The sequence below is a fragment of the Saimiri boliviensis genome, chromosome 11, assembly GCF_048565385.1.
Source record: "Saimiri boliviensis isolate mSaiBol1 chromosome 11, mSaiBol1.pri, whole genome shotgun sequence".
NCBI classification, from domain to species: domain Eukaryota; kingdom Metazoa; phylum Chordata; class Mammalia; order Primates; family Cebidae; genus Saimiri; species Saimiri boliviensis.
In genome coordinates, this window is record NC_133459.1 from 118,553,186 (window position 1) to 118,577,454 (window position 24,269).

A 24,269-nucleotide genomic window follows, 5' to 3' on the forward strand; every position below is an offset into this window, starting at 1 on the left:
TATCTTACTACCTTAGATTATATCTCAGTAGTCAAATTAATGTGTTTAAAAATCACTTGGAATAGATCCTCTGTTTGTGGCCATGCCACTCTGAATATATATACTTTCATTTGTTTTATTTTATTTTATATTTTTAGGAATAGCTTTCAACAATTAATTTTGTTTTATAATAATGTAAAATGTTTACATAGCTCTGTAATTAAATCTACAAAACAAGTACCAAATATGTGAACACTTGCAGCATAGGCAGTCTACCTTGCAGCTCTCACTCAGTTGGTCCTATTTTCACTCTTTTGACCCATGAGGGGAGCAGTTAACAGATACTGGGGAATGTGAGAGCAGCAGCATGATTAGTCATGCTCTCTGAAGAGTGCTGGCAATTATAATAAGTAGTAACTGCAGTGAGTAGTGGCAGGAAGAGCACATTTAGAACTGTTCTGTGAGCGCATGAGCATTTATCTTCTTCCTTTTTGAAGAACCCAGAAGAGCTTCCATTTCTGTGTCGGATGTAGTTTTGTGGTAGGCCAGTACTTCCACAGCTACAACTATGAAAACCTTCATATCTTATAAAAATTACAATTTTTAGGGCATCGGAGATTTGTGGAAGCAATAAGGACTAAAGGAACTAAAATTCTAAAGAGGGGAAACCCATTCCAGGCAGAGCTGAAGACTCAAGGACCCAACAGTTCTTAATAAAAAGGCTAGGTAGGCCATCCCCTATAAAGGGGTTTACATGATCAGCCACTCAGCATGTTTGCCTGACAGAGGAAAAGGGAAACCTTTTCTGGTGAAATATAATCTGGAAACCACAGACACAATGTCTGTCATAAGATAAATTATGAGGCCTGCAAAGAGACAAGACCATATTACTGATAATCAGCTGTGTAAAGAAAACATACTAGACACAGTGACACATACTCGTAGTCCTAGATATTTAGGAGATCAAGGCAGGAGGATTTCTTGAGCCCAGGAGTTTGAGGCTGTAGTGCATTATGATCATGTCTGTGAATTAGCCACTGCACTGCAGCCTGGGCTACATAGCAAGACCACATCTCTTTAAAAAAAAAAAAAGTGTAAAATAATTATGATTAATGTTTTCAAGAAAATATAGAAAAAATAGATAAATGCATGAAAAGATGGAAAGTTTTACCAGAAAATTAAAATCTATACAGAGATTTAAGTGGGCTTTTAAATGGAAAATACAATATATGAAGTAAAGGGCTAGTTTGGTAGGTTTAACATTAGATTCAGTGTAACCAAATACAGGATTTGTGGGCTTTGAGACATATCAATAGAAAATATCCAAATTGAAGCCCAGAGATAAGAGAATGGAAAAGATACAAAGGAATATAATTTTTAAAAGGCCTAACATATGCATAATTAAAGTCTCAGAAGCAGAGTAGAGAGAGAATGGGCAAAATTAGCATTCAAAGGGACAATGGCTGGGTCCATTTCAAAGTAATAAAAGACACCAACCAACAGATTTAGAATTTTGGTAAACTCCAAACAGAGATAAATACAGAGAAAACCACATCTGGCCACATTGTAGCAAAACTGCTGAAAATGTTAAATACATCACTTATGCATTGCCTTCAAAAGAGTAACAGTGAAACTAACAGCTTAAGTTTTCAACAATAATGACAGAAAACAGAAGGCAATGGAATGTCATATTCAAAATGCTGCCAACCTAGATTTCTGCCCAGTGGAAAATGTCCTTCCTGATTAAAGTGAAATACAGACATAGAGAAAGAAAATAACTGAATAACTGTCTCTACCAGTAAATGTATCATCCTAACTTAAATACTAAGGCTGGGCATAGTGGTGCCTGCCTATAATCCCAGCACTTTGTGAGATCAAGGTGGACTTGAGTTCGAGACCAGCCTGGGCAATGTGGTGAAACCCTGTCTCTACAAAAAAAAAAAAATTTTTTTTAAATTAGTGAGTGTGGTGACATGCACCAGTGGTCCCCGCTACTTGGGAGGCTGAGGTGGGAGGATCATTTGACCCTGGAAAGTTGAGGCTGCAAGTGAGCTGAGATCACGCCAATGCACTCCAGCCTGAGTAACACAGTGAGTGAGACCTTGTCTCAAAATAAAAAATGAAATAAATGCTAAAGGGAGTTCCTTAGAGGAAAATGATCACAGATGAAAACATGGACATGCTGGGGTGGGGGGAGGGAATGAAGAGTAGAAAGGATAAATATATGACTGTATATAAATTGACTTTATAAAACAATAGTTGAAATGACTTGCAGAGTTTAAAATATATGTGGAAATAAAATGCAAAGCAAAAAAATACAAGCTTGCATCTCAAGAGTATATCATATCAAACATAAATAATGTAACAAGAAAAAATAAAGAGAAAAACAGAAATCAGGATACACAGAATGTAAATATAGCACAGAGAAAAATCAACAAAGCTGAGATTTGGTTCTTAGAGAAGATGAATAAAATTAAGAACCCCTGTGAATAAAGACTGATAAGTAAAAAAAAAAAAAATCAAGAATGAAAAAGAATATTACATTGTACATCAAAAATGTACTAAAGATATTCAGAGGCACAAAAAAGATATTAACTATTTTATAATGACAAATTTGACATAGTTTGGTCTAAAGTGAGGAAATTTATTGAGAAGCCAAGCTTACCAAAACTGACAGAAGAAAATAAAATCTGAGTAGTCTGATACTAGGAATGAAATTGAAGCAATTGTTCGTAAAAATTTGTCCACAAAGAAAACTTGAGGCATGGATGACTTTACTGTTAATTTTTCTCAATTAAGAAGAAATAATATCAAACCTTACTTAAACTTTTCCAGAGAATAGAAAAAAGAGAATATTTTCTAATGTTTTATTTTTTTAATGAGGCCAGTATGGTCTTAATTCCAAAACCTGATAAGGACATTAAAAAGAAAGAGAAATTATTTAGCAACATATCTTATGAAGATAGATCCAAAAGTCTTTAATGAAATATTTACAAGCTGAATTGGGCCATATTTTCAAAAAACACAATATAGCACAATTAAGTATGATTTATTGCATGTATGCAAGAGTGGTTTATCATTCCAAAGTAAATCAACATAAATCACTATGTTAACAGAGAAAAAGGAGAAAACCATTTGATCCTCTTGAAGGGTGTCAAAAAATTTGACAAAATTCAGTGCTCATTTATGATTAAAAAAAAAACTCTGAGCAAACTAGAAATAGAAAGGAGCTTCTACTAGAAATAGAAGGGAGCTTCTATTTCTGGTTTGTAAGAATGTAATATAAAGAATATCTACAAAAACTATAGCAAAGGTCATACTCAATAGTAAAATATTAAACACTTTCCTATTGAATTAGAGAATAATACAAGAATCCTCTCTGCTATTATTTCTATTCAACATTGTGCTGGGAGTCTTAGTAATAGAATAATATTTATAAAAGAAAAAAGGGGACTGGGTGCAGGGGCTCATACCTATAATCCCAGAACTTTGGGAGGCCAAGGTAGGAGAATCACTTGAGTCAAGGAGTTCAAGACCAGCCTGGACAACAGTGTGAAACTCCAGCTTTTCAAGAAACAGAAAAATTAGGCAAGTGTGGTGGTGCATGCGTGTAGACACAGCTACTCTGGGGCTGAAATAGGAACATCACATGAGTCCAGGTGTTTGAAGTTACAGTGAGCTGTGATTACACCACTCTACTCCAGCCTAGGCAACAGAGTGAGACCTTGTCTCAAAAAAAAAAAAAAGAGAAGAAGAAAAAGAAAAAAGGGATGGGATTGGGAAGAAATAAATTGTCACTATTTCTAAGAAACATGATTATTTATAGAGAAAATCCAAAAGACTGTAGACATGCTGTTCGAATTAATATGTTTGGAAATATCACTGAATGCAGTCAGTATAAAAAACAATTGTACAATAGCATCAAAAAGAATAAAATACTTAGGAATAAATTGAACAGAAAAGCATAAGGAATGAACACTGAAAACTACAAAACACCACTGAAATAGATTAAAAGAAGTCCTAAAAATATTTCATGTTCATAGGTTGAAAGGCAATATATTTTTTTTTATACTTTAAGTTCTGTGGTACATGTGCAGATCGTGCAGGTTTGTTACATAGGTCTACACATGCCATGGTAGTTTGCTGTATCCATCCCCCTGTCATCTACATTAGGTATTTCTCCTAATGTTGTCCCTCCCCAATCCCCCCACCCTCTACGATCCCTTCCCTAGCCCCTTACCTCCCAACAGGCCCCGGTGTGTGGTGTCCCCCTCCCTGTGTCCATGTGTTCTCATTGTTCAACACCCACTTATGTGTGAGAACATACAGTGTTTGGTTTTCTGTTCTTGTGTCAGTTGGCTGAGAATGATGGTTTCCAGCTTCATCCATGTCACAAAGACAATATTGTTAAGATGGCAGCATTTCTCATAGTGATTCACAAATTCAGAAAGTCCATATCAAAGTTCTAGCTGTATTTCTTGCAGAAATTCATAGATTGATCCTAAAATTAATGTGGAAATACAAGGGAGCCAGAATAGCTAAGTCAACCTTCAAGAAAAAAAGACCAAAGATAGAGGACTCACAATTCTTAGTTTCAAAACTAGTTATAAAGCTGCAGTAATCAAGACAAGGTGGTGCTGGCATAATACTAGACATAGAGATCAATGGACTGTAACTGAGGGTATAGAAATAAACCTATACATCTCTGCCAATTGATTTTTGACAAGGATGCCAAAACAATTTTGATGGTAAAAGAATTTGAAAATAATTTTTCAAGAAATAGGGCCAGGCAACTGCATAGACACATGCAAAAGGATGAAGTTAGATTCCTACCTCATACCATCTACAAAAATTAACTCAAAATAAATCAAAGACCTAACAGTAAGAGTTAAAACTATAAAACTTGCTGGGTGTGGTGGCTCATGCCTGTAATTTGAGCACTTTGGGAATAATACAGTCATTGTTTCTGACAAAGGTGACAGTGCCATGCAGTGGAGAAAGGACAGTCTTTCAATAAATGCTGCTAGTTCAATTGGATGTTCATATTGAAGAAAATTGTATGTCAACCCTGACCTACAAACTTATTTCCAAATAGATGACTGATTTAAATGTGAAAGAGAAATAATAAAACTTTTAGAGTAAAAAAGTAGGTATTCAAGACCTTGGGATAGGTTGGCTTTTTTTTTTTTAAACAGGGCGCAAAAAGTTCTGATAAAAACATGATGAATTTGACTATGTTAAAATTAAGAACTTCTGTTCATCAGAAAGATACCATTAAGAGAGTGAAAGATGCAACTCACAGAATGTGAGGAAAAAATTGAAATATGTATACCTGGCTGTTATGGGCTGAATTGTGTGTACCCCAAAATTAAAATATTGAATTCCTCAGAATGCGACTGCATTTGGAGATAGGGTCTGTAAAAAAATTAAATTAAAGTGGAGTCCTTAGGGTGAACCCTAATCCAATATGACTGGTGTTCTTATAAGAAGAGGAAATTAGGATGCAGACACACACAGAGGGAAGATCATGTGAAGACACAGTGAAAGATAGCCACTCACAAGCCAAGAAGAGGCACCTCAGAAGATGCCAACCCTACCAACACCTTGATCTTGGACTTGTAGCCTCCAAAATTCTGAGACAATAAATTTCAGTTGTTTGAGCCACTCAATCTGTGGCATTTTGTTATGGCAGCCTTGGCAAATTAATACCCTGGAAAGAACTGTTTTACATAATATATGAAGAACTCCTATGTGTATAAGTAAAAGATAACATTTAAAAAATGGGTACCCAATTGAAGAGACACTACAAAATAGAGGATATCCAAAAAGTCAAGAGCATATGAAAGGGTGTTTAAGTTTATTAAACAATGCAAGAATGAAAATCTACAAGATACCGCTGTATCATTGTGCAACCATCAAAAGGACTTAAGTGGAAAAGAAAATAGCGAGTATTGATAGGATATGTAACAACTATTACCCTTAATCATTAATGTGATTATATATTGATACAACTACTTCAGAAGATTAGCAGTATTTATTAAAGCTTAACATATGCATTCTACGATAGAGCATTTCCCCTTGCATATTATATGATAGAGTATTTCTTCTTCTAGGTATATACCAGATAGAAGTGTGCATATATGTTCACCAAAAGATGTATTTTGGAATATTCATAGTGGTACTATCATATTGGCCCTAAAATGGGAACCGGCCAAAAGCTCCTCAGCAGTTTGATGGACAAATAAATTGTGGTATGTTGACCCAATAGAATTCTACAAGGGTCAGCAAACTTTCTTAAAAGACCAGATAGTAAATATTTTTGGTTTGCAGATTATAGATCTTCTTCACAGCCATGCAAGTCTGTCTTCGTAGGTCTTTGCAACCCAAAAGCAGCTGTAGATAATATGTAAATGAATAGGCATGGCTGTATTCCAGTAAAACTTTATTTACAAAAATAAATGGCCAGCCCATGGACTATATAGGTTCCAACTCATGCTACAGAGCAAGGAGATTGAATTACCTGTGACTGCATACAACAATATAAATGAATATTACAAACATAATGTTAAGCAAAATAAGCCAGACACAAAAAGGTAATACTGTATGATTCTATTTATATAAATAACAAAAATAAGCACTTACAAAAATAAGCACTACTAACTCTCATGGTTTGAATTGTGTTTCACAAAAACATACGTTGACATTCTAATCCCTGGTACCTGTGAATATGATCTTATTTGGAATAGAGTTTGCAGATATAATCAAGTTAAGGTGGACCCTAATCCAATATGACTGGTGTCCTTATATGAAAAGGCAAAGAGACAGACACAGAGAAAACTCCTTATGAAAACTCCATATGAATACTGATGAAGAGGAAAGACAGTGATACAAAGACAGATTATATAATTATATATATAATTATATATATCTATAATTTTTTTTTTTTGAGACAGAGTTTCACTCTGTCACCAGGCACCAGGCTGGACTGCAGTGGCATGACCTCGTCTCACTGCAACCTCCACCTCCTGGGTTCAAGCAATTCTCCTGCCTCAGCCTCCCGGGTAGCTGGGACTACAGGTGCGCACCACCACGCCCAGCTAATTTTTTTGTATTTTTAGTAGAGACGGGGTTTCCCCATGTTGGCCAGGGTGGTCTCGATCTCTTGACCTCGTGATCTGCCCGCCTCGGCCTCCCAAAGTGCTGGGATTACAGGCGTGAGCCACCGCGCCTGACCATAATCTGTCTTTGTGTCACTGTCTTTCCTCTTCATCAGTATTCATATGGAGTTTTCATGAAGAGTTTTCTCCTTATGAAAACTTATATAATTATATGATATATAATATCTCATGCGTGTAATCAAAGCATGAGATTATAATTATGCTCCCACAAGCCAAGAAATGTCTGGAGCTATCAGAAACTGGAAGAGTCAAGGAAGGATCCTACCCTAGAGGATTCAGAGGGAGTATGGCTCTGCCAACAACTTTATTTCAGACATTTAGTCTTCAGAACTGTGAGAGAATACATTTCTGTTGTTTTAAGCCACTCAGTGTGTGGTATTTTGTTATAGCAGCCCTAGCAAACTAATATACTAATCTGTGCTGTTAAAAGTCAAGATAAATATTACTCTTGACAAAATTGACTGAAATAGGACACAAAGATGGTATCTAGGGGTGCTGATACTTCTCTGTTGCAGGTAGTACTGAACCCTGTATATATTATTTCCTTGTTAAGTTGAGAACTTTCTCCTTTTCACTTAAAGGAAACACTTTACAGCTTCTCTTTGGCATATCCAAATTGCCAGCATCACTACTCTTGTGCTTTGGGGTCATTATTAAGTAAAATAAGGGTTACTTGAACACAAGTACTGTGATACCATGACCGTTGATTTGATAATTGAGACAGCTACTAAGTGACTAAGGAATGAGTAGCATATACAGCCTGAATATGCTGGACAAAGGGATGAGTCACATCCAGGGCAGAATGAAGTGGGACAGCATGAGATTCCATCATGCTACTCAGAATGGTGTGCAATTTGAAACTTATGAATTATTTATTTCTGAAAATTTTCATGTATTATTTTTGGATCAGAGTTGACCTTGGGTAACTGAAACTGGAAAGCAAAATCACGGATGAAGGGGGCTACTATATGTAGTCATCCAAAATCTTAGGAACTTATGCACATCCCAATTGTACAATTCAGTTTTTATATGCAAATTTATATATCCCCAAGTAAAGATAGGCAATTATATCTTTAAACATAACATACACACACTATTTCTCAGTAACTGCCACAATGAAGGTGCAATAGATTATCCTGCTAAGGTTGTGACACTAAATTTGGGCCTTTTTAAAACAATTCAAATTTCAGTTGTTCTAATCCTTTGTCAGATGGTGTTATTAAATGATGCAAACTGATATTTAGTTCCGAGAATATAATTGCAAAATGGCTATTTCCAAATGTGCTTTCAAGTTAAACAAATTTGTCAATACTGTGTATCACACAAATTATAGGAGTATATATAAAAACGAAAATATGTGCCTTAGGGAACATAAAATAATTGAAAATCATTTTCATGCTTTCTACGTCTTGTATTAGTCTGTCTTCATGTTGCTGATAAAGACATACCTGAGACTGGGTAATTTATAAAGAAAATGAGGTTTGATGGACTCACAGTTCCACATGGCTGGGGAGGCCTCACAATCATGACAGAAGGCTAAAGGCACGTCTTACATGGTGGCAGATAAGAAAGAATGAGAGCCAGGCAAAAGGGGAAACCCCTTGTAAAATGATTAGATCTTGTTAGACTTATTTGCTACTGAATGGTATGGGAGAAACTGTCCCCATGATTCAGTTATCTCCTACAATGTCCCTCCCACAACACCTTATGGGAGTTGCAAATCAAGAGATTTGGGTGAGGACACAGCCAAACCGTACCAAACTTTTTGAAAACATTCTTTTTTTTTTTTTTTTGGAGATGAAGTTTTGCTGTCTCCAGGGTGGAGTGCAGTGGCACAATCTCAGCTCACTGCAACCTCTGCCTCCTGGGTTCAAGTGATTCTCTTACCTCAGCCTCCTGAGTAGCTGTGACTACAAGCACCTGCCACCATTCCTGGCTAATTTTTTGTGTTTTAGTAGAGACAGGGTTTCACCATGTTAGCTAGGATTGTCTTGATCTTCTGACCTTGTGATCCGCCCGCCTCAGCCTCCCAAAGTGCTGGGATTACAGGAATGAGCCACTGCACCCATCCAAAACCATTCTTTTAGCTGCAATTTCTCACATATAATTCCAGGAGATAAAATTCTTGTAAAATCTGAGGAAGAACATTTTTGTTATTTTTAAGATATGGCAATGTGAAACATATTTTTAAGTTGTAAAAACAAAAATTAAAAAAATTTTAGGCCCGCTTTTAGTATATGAAGATTAGGCATTCAACCTTCTTTTCCTTAAATACATCCTAAATAAGAAAATCAATTTGACATTAATAATTTATTTTCATTTGTAGTGTTATTCTGAGTATGAAAATTTAAGGTACTTGGGGCCAGGTGCAGTGGCTGATGCTTGTTATCCCAGCACTTTGGGAGGCCAAGGCAGGTGGATCACCAGTGGTCAGGAGTTTGAGACCAGCCTGGCCAACATGGTGAAACCCCGTCTCTACTAAAAATAGAAAAATTAGCCGGGCATGGTGGCAGGCACCTGTAATACCAGCTATTTGGGAGACTGAGGCAGGACAATTGCTTGAACACAGGAGGCGGAGGTTGCAGTGAGTGGAGATTGTGCCACTGCACTCCAACCTGGGCAAAGAGGGCAAAACTCTGTCTCAAAAAAAAAAAAAGTAATGTACCTGAATGAATACAAGGATAAAGCCAGTCCTTAGGCATGTTGTGTGTACATTTAAATATTAGTCAAAAAGCAGTCTACTTTTCTTTATATTCTTTGGCGTATATGTGCATTAAATTGCAAAATCAAGGACTCCAGTTCAGTGTATACCTTTTCTTCATAAATAAGTGACAAAATGATAGTAAAGTATTTGGCAGAAAAATGAAAAGGAGATTCTCTTATCATTTAAAAAAAAGTAAAAACCATGAATTGCATATGCTATGATTCACGTAAATGGAGAACTGCAAAAGTCAAAGTAGTATTAAAAAAATACTCCAGTAGCTTCTGCAGAGACGAAATTATTTGAATTTATAATTAGAAAGTTACACTAAACATGTGAGAGATTCTTGAGATTTTCTGTTTATTGCCTGGAATTTTTTTTTTTAAAGAAGTGATCTTTGCCCCCCCCCACCACCACCAAGCTGTTAATAACCCTGTTAAAGTAATTTTAAGTATTTTCTTTCAATACATTTATATTTGATATTATTAATAAATTTACTGTAAATACTTGGAACTGGGGACTTCATAACATATAAGTTAATATGCGGCAAAACTATGAAAATATTTGCATCTCAGATTAGACAGTGATGGAATGTTATATGCTATCTTAGAGTATACCTAAGAGTACAGCTAGGCTGAGTGTGGTGACTCACACCTGTTGTCTTAGCACTTTGGAGGCCGAGGCGGATGGATTGCTTGAGCTTGCAGGTTTGAGATCAGCCTGGGCAACATGGCTGGTCTCTACAAAAAATACAAAAAACGACCAGGCGCAGTGGCTCATGCCTGTAATCCCAGCACTTCGGGAGGCCGAGGTGCGTGGATCATGAGATCAAGATATCGAGACCATCCTGGCCAACATGGTGAAACCGCATCTCTACTACAAGTACAAAAATTAGCTGGGCGTGGTGGCCCTCACCTGTAGTCCCAGCTACTGGGGAGGCTGAGGCAGGAGAATTGCTTGAACCCAGGAGGCGGAGTTTGCAGTGAGTCAAGATCGCGCCAGTGCACTCCAGCCTGGCGCCTGGCTACAAGGCGAGACTGTGTCTCAAAAAAAAACAAAAACAAAAAAACCCTCTTGTCTCTACAAAAAATACAAAAATTAGCTGGGTGTGGTGGTGTATGCCTGTAGTCCCAGCTACTGAGGAGGCTAAGATGGGAGGATAGCTTGAGCCTGGGAGGCCGAAGTTTCAGTGAGCCAAGATGGCGCCACTGTACTCCTGCCTGGGTGAGAGAGCCAGACCGTTTTCTCAAAAGAAAAGAGTACAGCTTAGATTAATTTTTTTCCAAGAACCTTATCTTTCTAATTATCAATATTTATAAGCTTATATTTGCTAATAAGACAAATTCAGACAATTCTCAGGAAGTAGGGAGGGTGGCAGGGTAGAGGGAGCACTTAGCTAAGTACCATTCATAACAAAAATACAGCAAGAAGATTTTTTTCAGGTAGTATATATAGGCTAGTATTCTCAAACGAACAAGCAAAACTTTCATACAGTCCTCATTCCTGACAAGATTTGCCAGCTTTGCCTTGAAATTTTTGGGAGCCCTCAGAATATGTCCAATTAGATTCCCAGATCCTAGTAATTGTAACTGGGAGCAAGTGTGTATAGTCATTGTGCACCACCTTGTGGCAGTGTTTAAATATGCATCCTTTTAGAAGTTCTTGTATTTAAGAGATAAAGGCAACTATTCCTCATTGCAAAACAGCAACTTGCAAAGCCTTTCCTCCTAGACTTCCCACCTCAAAACAATAGGTCCCTTCTCTAAATAGTTAAAACATATCCTTTGGGAGAGCTAAAGCAACTGGTAGAACTAGAGAGAGAATTGTTGAGAGATCGGGCTATGGAATTAGACTACCTTGAATTTGAATCTCAAATTGGCTACTTATTAACAGCATAATCTTGAGCATCTTACTTAACCTCTCCCAGAATTAATTTTCTCATATGTGAAAATAAGATCTAATAGGAACATTATAGGCAGACAACCAAGAGTGACTAGACATTGAGGAAAATCTATAATGTGTGAAAGTCTAAAATTAAGTAAATAGAAAATGGATGAAAGAGCAATAGCATAATTCAGGAATGTCATAAGACTTAATATAAAACTTAAGTAACCTCAAAGAAATTAAATATTAAATTGCAACCGTAGAACTCAATAGGATGTCATTTTATTTAAAAATGGAACCAGAGCAAGCACAGAGAGGTAATAATTATGTTTGGAAAGAAAACTGGAGGGCTCAAAGATGAAATCAGTACCTTCTCAATGAAAGAAAAAAGTCAAGGAGACAGGAAATATAAGAGAAAAAGGAAGCAACTTAAGAGCCTAATATTTAACTTCTAAGTGTTCAGGAAAGAACAAACAAATCAGAAAAAATAACTTGAGAAAATTTTTAGAACTGAAGTGAGACAGAAATCTTTGCAGTAAAAAGGCTTACTTAATGCTAGTTAGGATGAATGGAAGGTCTATAAATAAAGCATAATTGCAATATTTCAGAACATTGTGGATAAAGAGAAAATTGTAAATGCTTACAAGGAACAAAAATTAAAAATTGGAATAGTCTTTTTTGTGTGCAACGTTGTATGCTAAAAGTCAATCGACTTAAAATTCCAGGGGGAAGCCAGGCACAGTGGTTTGTGCCTGTAATCACAGCTACTAGAGAGGCTGAGGCAGCAGGATTGCTTGAGCCCAAAAATTCAAGGCTGTGGTAAGCTATGATCTCACACCTGCACTCCAGCCTGGGTGACAGAGCGAGACCCTGTCTCCAAAACTGTAATAATAAAAATTAAAAATCCAAGGGAAAAATGATTTTCAATCTTATGTTCTATGCCCAGCCAAAGTACTAAGTATGAAAGTAACATAAAGATACCTTAATACATTCAAAGAAAGATTCAAAAAATTTTACTCTCACACATCCTTTCTTAGGCAGTTGCTTGAAATTAAGCACCAGTAAAACAAGGTTTTAACTAAGAAAGAAAAAGTCCAAGAATCTATTTTTAGTAGATTCAGCCCAGGAACTTAAGGAAAGGAAGTTCAAAGATGACAGTTATAGGACAGGTCTAGATTGCCTTAGGAGGCAGATAGAGGATTCAAGGAAAGCAGCATCTATGAGGGGAGAATAAATGGGTAAGGTGTTCTATGTATTTGCTTTTACCCGTGAACTATTGAGTGAACTTAAACTTAAGGTGGATATTGCTATACTAAAAGGAAGACTGCAGAACTTCAGGGGAGGCAATGTGCTGCTCAAGAAAGAAAACCACTCCACTTGATTCTGCATGAAAAATATTTTTACCTTCCATCTCTCAAATCAGTCTATTCTCTGTAACTGATACCACCACCACTCTAGAATTACAATCATTTCTTGTTTAGACTTCTCAGCATCCTTTTAACTGGTTTCTTGCATCCTTTCTGTCTTATCTCAAGTCTGTACTCCAGATTATACTCCATATAGTGATGTTTTTCAAAATGCAAATCTGTTTATGCCCCCTGTTTGGTTAAAACTCTTCAGTGGCTTCCCATAACTCTTAGAATCTAAATCATTAGCATCCCCTAAAAGGTTCTATATTGTCACGTGGTCAGCCAGTCCCTAAGCAGCAATGTAGTGGTAGCTGCTATGTAGTCTTGCCTCACTTCTGTAGATTTGGCTGGTAAGGACACCCTAATGGATTTAGACAGTTTATTATTTACACAGATGGCAAAGCAAGATCAGCATGGTATTAGCTGCTTACATCCTCAATTCCACAGGATGGTACCAAACTAGAGGGGTCAGATGACTTGATGACATGAATGGTGGATTGCTTTGTTTTTGATAAGTGAACTCTAGGCTGCAGCTAAGCAGTTTTATCTGAAAGGGGCAAAGTGGAAAGTTCCATGCCTTATTGGAATCAGGCAGGCAGATGAGAAACTGCCTCATGGCAAGTCTTCTGCAAGTCAGGGGGTCTTCTGCAAGGTATAGAGAAAATGTGAAATAGCCTTTGGTAGCTCCTCATAAGACTGCCTATCTTGCTAGTTTAAGGATGACCACAGGACATTCTGCCAACAGTTGAATCTTACCTACATGGCCTATGTTGAGACATGCAATTGCCGTGGTGCCATGGTGGAACTGTTCCCCTACAAACATAGGCTACCTTTGCTACCACTATAGTCTCATCTTACGTACTTTGTCTTATTTGCTAGCATCAGTCATACCGACCTTCCAGTTTCTCCAATGTGCCATGCTTTTCCTTGTCATAGAGCTTTAGCATATGCTATTCCCTCTGCCTGAACCCTGCTTTCTCCTTCTTCTTTTCCTTGTTAACTTCCCCTCTTTCTTCACTACTCAGCCCAACATTCCTGACCAGAACAGTTCCCCTGTTATCACATAACATGGTGTACCTCTCCTTCACAGCATCCAGAACAACTTTAGTTTTAAAATTATTTGTGTAATCTTGAATTGATGTAATAGTGTACATTAACATATATGTTTATCACTTAATTTTCAAATGTTTTTATCTATTTAATTGCATTCTCTTTTCATCTCTGTGAGATATACAGATATTATTTTTAATATTTTTTTCCCAAATAAGAGTCTATGTTAGAGCTCATTTTTTTACTCTATTTTAGTGTTCCTCTGTTTTTCCTTTAAATACATTAAATATAATGGAACATACAATAAGCAAGAGGCACAAAGAACATGCCACAGGGGCCCAAAGGAGAGGGAAATCAGATCAGGTGATGACCATAGACCTCCAACCGAGAGGTGCCATTTGAGTTAGACTTGAAGGTTGGTAGGCATCTGGTGGGCAAGGAAGTGAAGGTCTTCTAAGACAAGAGATAGTATCAAAACTACAATTATAGAAAGGCGTGGGACTATTTGAAGAATGGCAATTGAATGTGTTTAGATGGATGTAGGGTTAATATGGGTGCCAGGAAGGGAAGCTGAAATTGGAGAGTTGCAGGACCTTGAAGATGGAATTGATTTTTGTTGGTAGTAGGAAATAACACGTTTCTAAGTGGGCAAGTTGATATGATCAGCATCGAACTTTTAAAGTATTAAATAAGCAACAGTGTTTAGAATAAATTGTAGCATGGAGGACTGGTTTCAAAAAAAACCAGTTCTGGTTTAGTGAGAGGTAACAGGATCATGACTTGGAACAAAACACCTGAAGCCGTAAGTCATGACACAATGTCAAAGCCTTTTAGTTAGTGACAAATAGGAATACACTTGTATTTGAGGAATGTTGGGTTTATTTAATGGACTGCAGCGAAGGAGAGCACCATAGCCACAGAACTGTGGGTCATCTCAGGGAGCCGGGAGAATTGTCTTCTTACAGGATTTCAGAATCTTATTACAGGATTTCAGCGTGTGCTGGGCGACTCTTAGGAAAGGGTTAGGGAAAGCAGAGGTCAGTTCTAGATTTGATGCTCTCAAGAAGTAAGATATTGGGTATTTTGGTACCTTTTATTTTGGAAGTGAGAAGATTTAAAAAATAGTAATCATCTGTGCTAGCCAGAAGAGGGGGATGTTTCATTATTTTTTATGGTTCTTGAGGATTGTTTTCTCTAGTTTCAGAAATAATTACATGGTAGTCTTGTCTCTGTCTTTTACTGTGGTTACAGAGTGGTCTTATCTGGGTGTTTATATTCTCAAAATTGTTTGTTCACTTGGGAATGCTGTGCTTTAGCTGTCAGCTTCTCCAGCCACCAGGTGTTTTCTTTTTACTTTATCAGTACCCATTACATTAATCTGCTCAGCTCTAAGGACCAGCCATTGCCTCATATGTTGAGCAGCCTCATCCATTCACCTCAGGCTGCTATATGTATATTGTCATTGTCTAGACGTGCCATGACTTGGAAAAGCTCGACTGAACAATGGGACCAAAAATGAGGAGTAAAAGACCAAGAAATGTTGTAAAGGTTTTCAAGCTCTCCGCTACGTCCAGCATTTCTGGTTCACTTAAAATCTGTGCTCAAGCAAAAATAAGCTGATTTCAGCTACTACAGTCTGTTATTTGCTGCCTTTGGGTATTATGCCCTTTACCTGGAATATCTTCTCTTGATCTCATTCTCATGTTCATATTTCTATCTGTCCTTCAAGGACCAGTTCAAACATCTCTCTCCTTCCCCATGCTACTGTTGAAAGCTAAGATCAAGAAAAAGCTGATGTAAAATACAATAAATGAGGAATAAATGATATGTTTGGAGATATTAATTCTAACTTAGAGGAGTCAAGATGGAAGCAATCTGTTTTTTCTGTGAATTCATATAGCAAATTCCCTAGATCCCTAAAGCATTTAATTCTAATATTTATTAAATATGTATTATATGCTGTTTACTAACTTCCGTCAGCAGTATCATCAAAATGTCATGATGTTTGCTGCTGTTTTTTTTTTTTCTTAGCATGTGGCAGGGTGCTAGATCTACAGAAGAGTCAAGGTCAACGTTGGTTTCCTTCTTTAGAGGGGTGTGTGTGTGTGTGTGTGTAATTTTTTTATTAAAGAGATGGGGTTTCACCATGTTGGCCAGGATGGTCTTGATCTCCTGACCTCGTGATCCACCCGCCTCGGCCTCCCAAAGTGCTGGGATTACAGGTGTGAGCCACTGCATCCAGCCGATGTTTACTTCTTTCCAGGATTTTTAAGCTTAAGTACAAAGCAGCAAAAGAGGTTTTAAACTTCACCCTCACTGTTACCTCATTTAGTATAAAAGTTACTGATATGTGGCCATATTTGGCCCTATTTTATACACACACACACACACACACACACACACACGTACACACACACATATAAAATATATACCAGGGAGGCTGAGAGTATTAAGTTTTATATATATGTATGTGGTATAGTGTATGTGTATATATATATATATATATATATATGTACACATCAGGGAGGTTGAGAGAAGCTTGTAGGTGGCTAGATGTTTCATGTTGGGACTAATAGTGAGACTTCTTGAAAATATATTTTAAAAATTACCAGGCATGGTGGTAAGTGCCTGTAGTCCTAGCTACATAGGAGAGTGAAACAGGAGAATCTTTTGAACCCAAAAGATTGAGACTGCAGTACTAATTATTGTGCCTGTGAATAGCCACAGCACTCCAGCTTAGACAACATAGCAAAACCCCATCTCTTTATTTAAAAAAAAAAAAAAAAGTCCATGGATTTACAAAACATTTGAGGAAGTGTAAAAATCAGTATTTTGTATTATCTGAAATGAAGGAAACTGGATAAAAATTACATTAAATTAACAATAAATGTACTGACAAGTTTGTTTTTCTTATATTAATTTAGGAATGACTGCCAGCAAAAAACCTGGGAACCGAGAATGCAATCATCCTTGTAAAAATAAACATACATGTGGACATGACTGCTGTGAGTTCCTTAAAATAAGTTTATTTCAAGTGTTCAAAATTAAAAGGTCTTTGGTGGATAGTAATGACATCCTAATTATAATTATCTGTGTATGATATTTATGCAACTTATAACTCTAAATAATTTTCTTTCTTTTGTGGGCAACATAAAAATGTAAATACTAGATTTGAAATTTTATGAAAGTTGACTTTATATGAATCAAATCTGAAGTTTCTTTTCACAGGTAAAATTGGAGTTGCACAGAAGTCAGAAATTAAAGAGTCGACAATTTCTTCATATTTGTCTGATTTAAGAAACAGGAATGCTGTTTCATCTGTTCCTCCAGTTAAACGTCTGAAGGTTAGTTTTAATCACATTTTTCCCTCTGTTCTGTAATTAAATGTATATAAATATCCTTGTTCTGTGTATCAGGTAGGTAGGTATCCACGGTGTACTTTAGAATTACTTGTGGGCTTGACTAAGAATATTACCATTATTCATAATTCATCTTCCCTTCTTTCTTCCTTCCTTTTTTTCTTCTAAATCTTTCTTCTTTCCTTCCATCTTCATTGAGCACCGAGAGTATGCCAAAGTGCTAAGATGCAGTGATGAATAAGACAGTCTTATTCCCAATCATAGAATTTGTAGTTGAGTGAGAGATACAAATAAGTAAACATGCTTTTTAAATAGTTTGATGAGGATTCTATGACAGAAGTATAACACACTTAAGTTTAGATAGAAAATGTACTCAATCCACATTTGATGGAAGGATTCCTAATAGATGTGATTGAGACCTGAAGGATAAGCCGAGGATGGAGGGGCAGGCACCAGAATGATAGTAGGAAGGGAGAGCTAAATATTCCAGACATAGCGGTTATACAAAGGGCCAGAGGTAATAAAGAAAGAGAGAGCGGGAGATCTTTAAAGAAACTCTTTCTCAGTAATATTTCTCAGTATGTCTAGAATTCAATTACAAGTAAAGGAGTAGAGAGAGATGAGATAAGTAGGAGCTAGATCATGCAGACCTTTTTGCTATTTTAAGGAATTAGACTTTATCATGAAAGTACTGGGAAGCCAATGAAAAGTTTTAACCAGTGACATGATCAAAATTGTGTTTTATAAAGGTCAGTCTGGCTGCAATGTAGAAAAGGGATTAGAAGATGATAGAATAGGAACAAAGGGACTCATTAGGTGATTTTTACAATAATCTCAGCAAAGTAATGGCTTAGTTTAGGGTAGTGGCAGTAGCAATGGAGAGATGTGACTGGGTTAAAATATTTTTCCAAGGTAGAATCACTACCTTGCTACTTTATTGGTTATAAAAGACAAAATAGAAGGAGGAGTTAAAAATGATGCCCAGCTTTCTGGTATTAGCAACTGGGAGAAAAGCTTAGCCTCGTTCTGGTAGGTATTCTGAAGGAAAAGCAAGTTTGCTGGAACAGGATAAGTTCTATTTGGGAAACATTGAATTTAGAGGGCCTGCAAGATGTCTAGATAAAGATGTCCTACAGACCAGTTGGCTATAACTGTTTGAAAAGCAGGAGAGAGAGCTAAGCTAGAAACAGAGATTTGAGAGTCATTCACACATAGATGATAATTGAAGCCACAGAAATAAATGAGATCTTTGATTGAGAAGGTGTAGTGTAAGAAGAGACCTAGTAAAGAAACATGAAGAATGCCGACATTTAAGAAGGGCCTGAGTGAAATATTAGACTTGGGAACTAGCCTGAGTTTCTCCTAGTTCATTGATTTGGAAACTTTATGTACCAGCAGGAATTTTGTTGTTTGGCTCATGTGTTAAAAGTTCTTGATGTGAAACTGAGAGTTGAACTTATTTTTGTTTCATTAATAGATGCAGATGAATAAGTCTCCGAGAGTGGACCTTACAGAGTTTGCTTTTACTCCAAGACCTTCCCTTCCTAGTATATCAAGGTACAAATAGAATGCTAATATCTAAGGTAAAATATTGATCATAAACTCTGTTCCTGCAGGTAACTACTTATTCAAGGAAAGATAGTCACTGGCTACCATCAAATCACAGTTATCATTTAATTCCATAATGAAGCAATAACATCATAATGGTTTCATTTTCTTTGCTACCCTAAATGTATTTAGAACTCCACAGTTAGGGAATAACATTCATTAAATCATCTCTTTCCTAGGAAACTTCCTATCCTATGTCATTCCCTTAGGTTTTCTCTTTATAGGGAATATAAATTAAGTGACAAGAGTATACTTTAAAAATGGAAATCATGTTGGTGTACAAAGTCTAAATTTCCATTTAGAGGCTCAGTCCATATTAATAATATCTCAGATTTATAATTTGAAAATTACACATTTGCACATTATCTTTTCTGACTTAACAACATGGCCCATACAATGAGCCATAAAATTTTTTATCCTATTGTATAGATGGAAAAACTGAAGTTCACATTCCTAGTTAGCAAGCAGAAGGCCTTAGGTGATAACTCTGTTCTTTTCCTGTATCATGATGCCTACAGGACAATCATACATGTAATTTCCCTTTCAGATAAGGGCATTTTATATGCAGTAATGACATTGAATATATTTAACAACTAGTGCAGAACAGGAACTGACTCATCAGAATAGATGCCAACACTACTTATAGAGATCCTGGCTTTTGTTAATCTAACTAAAGGCATGTAAAAGATGACTAAGTATTGGTCACTTCTGTTAAGCACCTATTTATTTGCTACCCAGGCTGGGTACAGTTTATTATAGAAGCATTAAAAAGATAAATCATTATTTTTGTTTATGTGAATAAATAGTTTTCAGGCTTAGATAAATTTTTGTATTTTCTTTAACATTTTTATGGTTTTATCTATATAAAGGTCAGAATATTTAAACATATCTGAATTGCCTATAATGGAGCATGATCAGCATGAAATCTGTGGAAAATTTAGACAAGAACCATCTGAATATCAAGACAAAGGTAAGTTACCATTGATACTTAAGAGAGTAAATTATTTGAATTGACAAGTAATGTTATTGAAACACCAACATCTGAAATTATAATTATTAACTTGGCAACATTTTTCTCTTAGATTACTGGATTATTTTCAGATTCTTGGGTCTGTTATTCAGATGGTCTGTGTTTGTCATATTTAAAAAAAAAAATCTCTTTCCTACATAATGTTGACTATTTTAATGTGACGATACTATGAGGAAAATCTTAGCAAATAAGGGATCCTTGGGTATAAAGAATATTAAATGCTGAATGATTACATTCATATATATTTAAAGTTATTTAAAATAGTTTTATGTTTATAAAACTAGTCCAGTTTTACAAAATATCAGTGTGACCTTGGGCAAGTTATTTAATCTCTTTGGGCTTTAGTCTTACCTTTAAAATGAAGGTATTGAACTAGGTGACCTTTAGTATCTCTCCAGTTCTTAAACCTATGATTTAACATGTCTGATGGTTTCCCAGAAGGCTCTACTCACAAAGCTATTTAATCTGACCTGACTCAGCACTTATCTAGTATAAAAGCTTCCCCTAATACCCTAGGACATCCAAAGGACATTTGTCAAAAACAATCAGAGGCAATTGTTTCATATTGCAGTTGGATGAGGGACCGAAGAACAGCTGAGGCAAACAATAGACTTAAAAGCCTTAAAAAACAAACAAACAAAAACAAACAAACAAACAAACAAACAAAAAACCTTGGGACTTTGTAAAACTCCAACATACTCCTAAGACTCTAGAGGGCCACATTCATGGAAAGGGCTGTGCACATGTCCAAGAAACACCTAAGTGCTCAACCTCTGGCTAAACTTGAGGCTCTGCACAAGCAGGAAGTAAAGAGTAAGGCATAGTTGTAAAGTACCTGGTTAAGTGTTGAAGGAGTGTCCCAATACACATATAACTTCAACAGAAAGATTTATTGGTCCCAGGCATTTAAGGAAATCTCTGCCCAATTATGAGCTGACCACTAAGTCAACTGAGCAGAGATTTCAGTGCCCATATGTGACAAAGAATACAGATTTTATACAATTAGTTCCGAAAAATCACTAAAATAACACTGGGGCAGAGGGGAGAGGGAGTTTGATTGATTATCAGAGTTGTGATATTATTTTAAACGTGCAGTATTCAACAAAAAATTACAAGGTACAAAAAAAAAAAAAAAAGAACAAAGTATGGCTCATACATACGGAGAGAAAAGCAGTCCACAAAACTATCCTTGAGGAAAGCCAGATATGGGACTTACTAAACTAGATAAAACTTTAAAATCAGTTATTTTAAGCTTATTCAAAGAACTAAAAGAAACGCATGTCTAAAGAACTAAAAGTATGAGAATATCAATAAAAAATAAAAATTATGAAGAAAGAACCAAATTCTGGAATTAAAAAGCACAACTAAAATGAGCAATTCACTAGAAAAGTCAGTGAACCTGAAAATAGATCAAATGACATTATCCAGTCTAAGGAACAGAAAGAAAAATCAATTTTAGAAATGCATAAGGCCTATGAGACCTATAAGACAAGATTAAACATACCGTCATATACATAATAGGAATTCCAGAAGAGAGGGGATATAAGGATGAGGCAGAAAAAGCATTTGAAGAAATGTGACTAAAAATTCCCCCAGTTTGATGAAAAACATTAACCTAAACACCGGAAAAAGCTCAAGGAACAACACAGAGGATAAACCCAAAGAGATCTACACCTTAGACACATCATAAAACTATTGAAAAAGGAAGCGAGAATCCTAAAAGAAGCAAGAAAGCAGCGACTTGTCACAGACAAACATCTTTAGTAACATTAACAATTAATTTTTCACGAGAAACCATGGAGGCCGGATGGCAAAGGTGTCAAAGTACTGAAAGAAAGACTCCCAACCATGAATTCTACAACTATTTTTCATAACGGAAGAAGAAATTAAGACATTTACAGATTTAAACAAATACTAAAGAGTGTCCCTCAGGCTGAAATGAAAGGACACTAGATAGCAACATGAATCTGTCTGAAGAAATAAAGAGCATGGTGAAGGTAACTACATAGGTAAATGTAAACGACAGTATAACTGTTTTTTCTTTGTGACTTTTTTTTCTCCTGTCTGATTTAAAAGGTATAAAAGGATGTATGTATGACAATAATAGCACAACGGAGGGAGAGGGAATAGAGCTATATAGGAGCAAAATTTTTGTATATTATTAAAATTAACTTAGTATTAATTTGAACTAGACTAAAATTAAGTTGTTAATTATAATTCCCAGGGCATCCACTACAAAAATGAATTAAAAGTATACAGTACAAAACAAGTGATTTAAGTGATACACTAGAAAATATATATTTAACATAAAAGGCAGCACTAGAGGACTAGAGGAATAAACACCCCAAAAAACAATGAGACAAATAGAAAATAAAGAGCAGAATAGCAGATGTAAATTCCACTTTATTGGTAATTATATTAAATGCAAATTAATCAGGCACTTCAATCAAAAAGCATATATTGGCAGAATGGGTAAAAAACACAATCCAACTATATACTAGCTATAAGAGACACAACTGAGATTAAATAGATAAAAACAAATTGAAAGTAAAAGATCAAAAAAGTTATACTATGCAAAAAGTAACCAAAGAAAATGTTTTATAATAATAAAAAGGTCAATTCATCAAAATTACATGCCACTTATAAAAATGTGCACACCTAATAAGAGAACCCCAAAACACATGAAGTTGAAACTGACAAAATTGAAAGGAAGAAGATAATTCAAAAATAATACTTAGAAACTTTAATACTTCACAATCAATAATGGATAGTATAGATAGAAGATCAAGGCAATAGAGGACTTGAACACTATAAATTCTACAGAACATTCCACCTAACAACAGAAAAAGGAACGTTTTCCAGTATGTACCATGTCTTAGGCCATCAGACAAGTTTCAATAAATTCTAAAGAAATGAAAATCATAGTATGTTCTCTGACCACAATGGAATAAAACTAGCAATCAATACCAGAAGGAAATTGGTAAATATGTGGAAATTAAACAATGAACATCTAAGTAACCAGTAAGCCAAAGAAGAAATTGCACTGCAAATCAGAAAATATGTTGAGATAAATGAAAGCAAAAACACAACACATTAAAACTTACGGGATGAAGTAAATGCAATGCTTACAGGGAAATTTATAGCTATATATGCCCGCATTTAAAAAAAAAAAAAAAAAGATCTTAAATCCATAACCTAACTTTCTATCTTTATAAAAACACAAACTAAACTCAAGGCAGACAAAAGGAAAAAATAAAAATAAAAAACAAAGCAGAAATAAATGAAGAACAGAAAATCAGTAGAGGGAAAAAAAATTAGTGAACCCAAAAGATAGTTCCTTGAAAAAAAGAAAATTGACAAATTTTTAGCTAAACTAAGAAAGATTTAAATCACTACAGTGGGAAATGAAAAAGGAGTCAATACTACCAACCTTATATTCATAAAAAGGATTATAAAAGAACACTATGCAACTGTGTGCCAACAGATTACATAATGTAGATGAAATGAACAAATTCCTAGAAAAATCCAAACTGTTGAAACTGACTAAAGATGACACAGGAATCTGAATAGACCTATAACAAGCAGAGAGAACTTCCCACAAAGAAAAGGCCAGGACCCAGCCGACCACAGTGGGGAGCACCTACTTGATAGGCTGAAGCAAGAGGATAGATCATTTGAGCCTAGGAGTTCTAGGCTGCAGTGAGCCACGATTGTGCCATTACACTCCAGCCTGGGCAATAGAGCAAGACTCTGTCTCATAAAAACAAACAAACAAAAATCCACGACCAGATTGTTTCCCTGGAATCTGGGGAACATTTCAAGAATTAACACTAATCCTCAAACTCTTCCAAAATTCTTCTCAAACTTTTACCCATTCTGCCAAAAAAAACAGGAGGAAACACTTCCTAACTCACTCCTATGAGGCCAATATTACCCTCATACCAAAATCAGACAGTTACCACAAGAAAACTACCGACAAAAATCCCTTAAAAATTAAATCAGAAAAGTCATTTTTTTCTGTAAAGACATGCCATCTAGACCCCTTCATCCTCCTGTTGCAAGCTGAACTGG

The 24,269-nt window shown here is 35.9% G+C and overlaps 1 protein-coding gene across 1 annotated transcript in view; it reads left to right on the forward strand.

Annotated features, from left to right (window-relative positions):
* Positions 1-20,599, forward strand: part of LOC101029695 (helicase for meiosis 1) — a 177,957-nt gene extending 157,358 nt beyond the window's left edge. The window contains exons 31-34 of the mRNA XM_074381443.1: positions 17,126-17,206; positions 17,430-17,545; positions 19,038-19,117; positions 20,038-20,599. Coding sequence (XP_074237544.1) covers positions 17,126-17,206; positions 17,430-17,545; positions 19,038-19,117; positions 20,038-20,182 — 422 coding nt within the window. The 3' untranslated portion in view covers positions 20,183-20,599. The remainder of the gene's footprint in view (positions 1-17,125; positions 17,207-17,429; positions 17,546-19,037; positions 19,118-20,037) is intronic.
* The last annotated feature ends 3,670 nt before the right edge of the window (positions 20,600-24,269 follow it).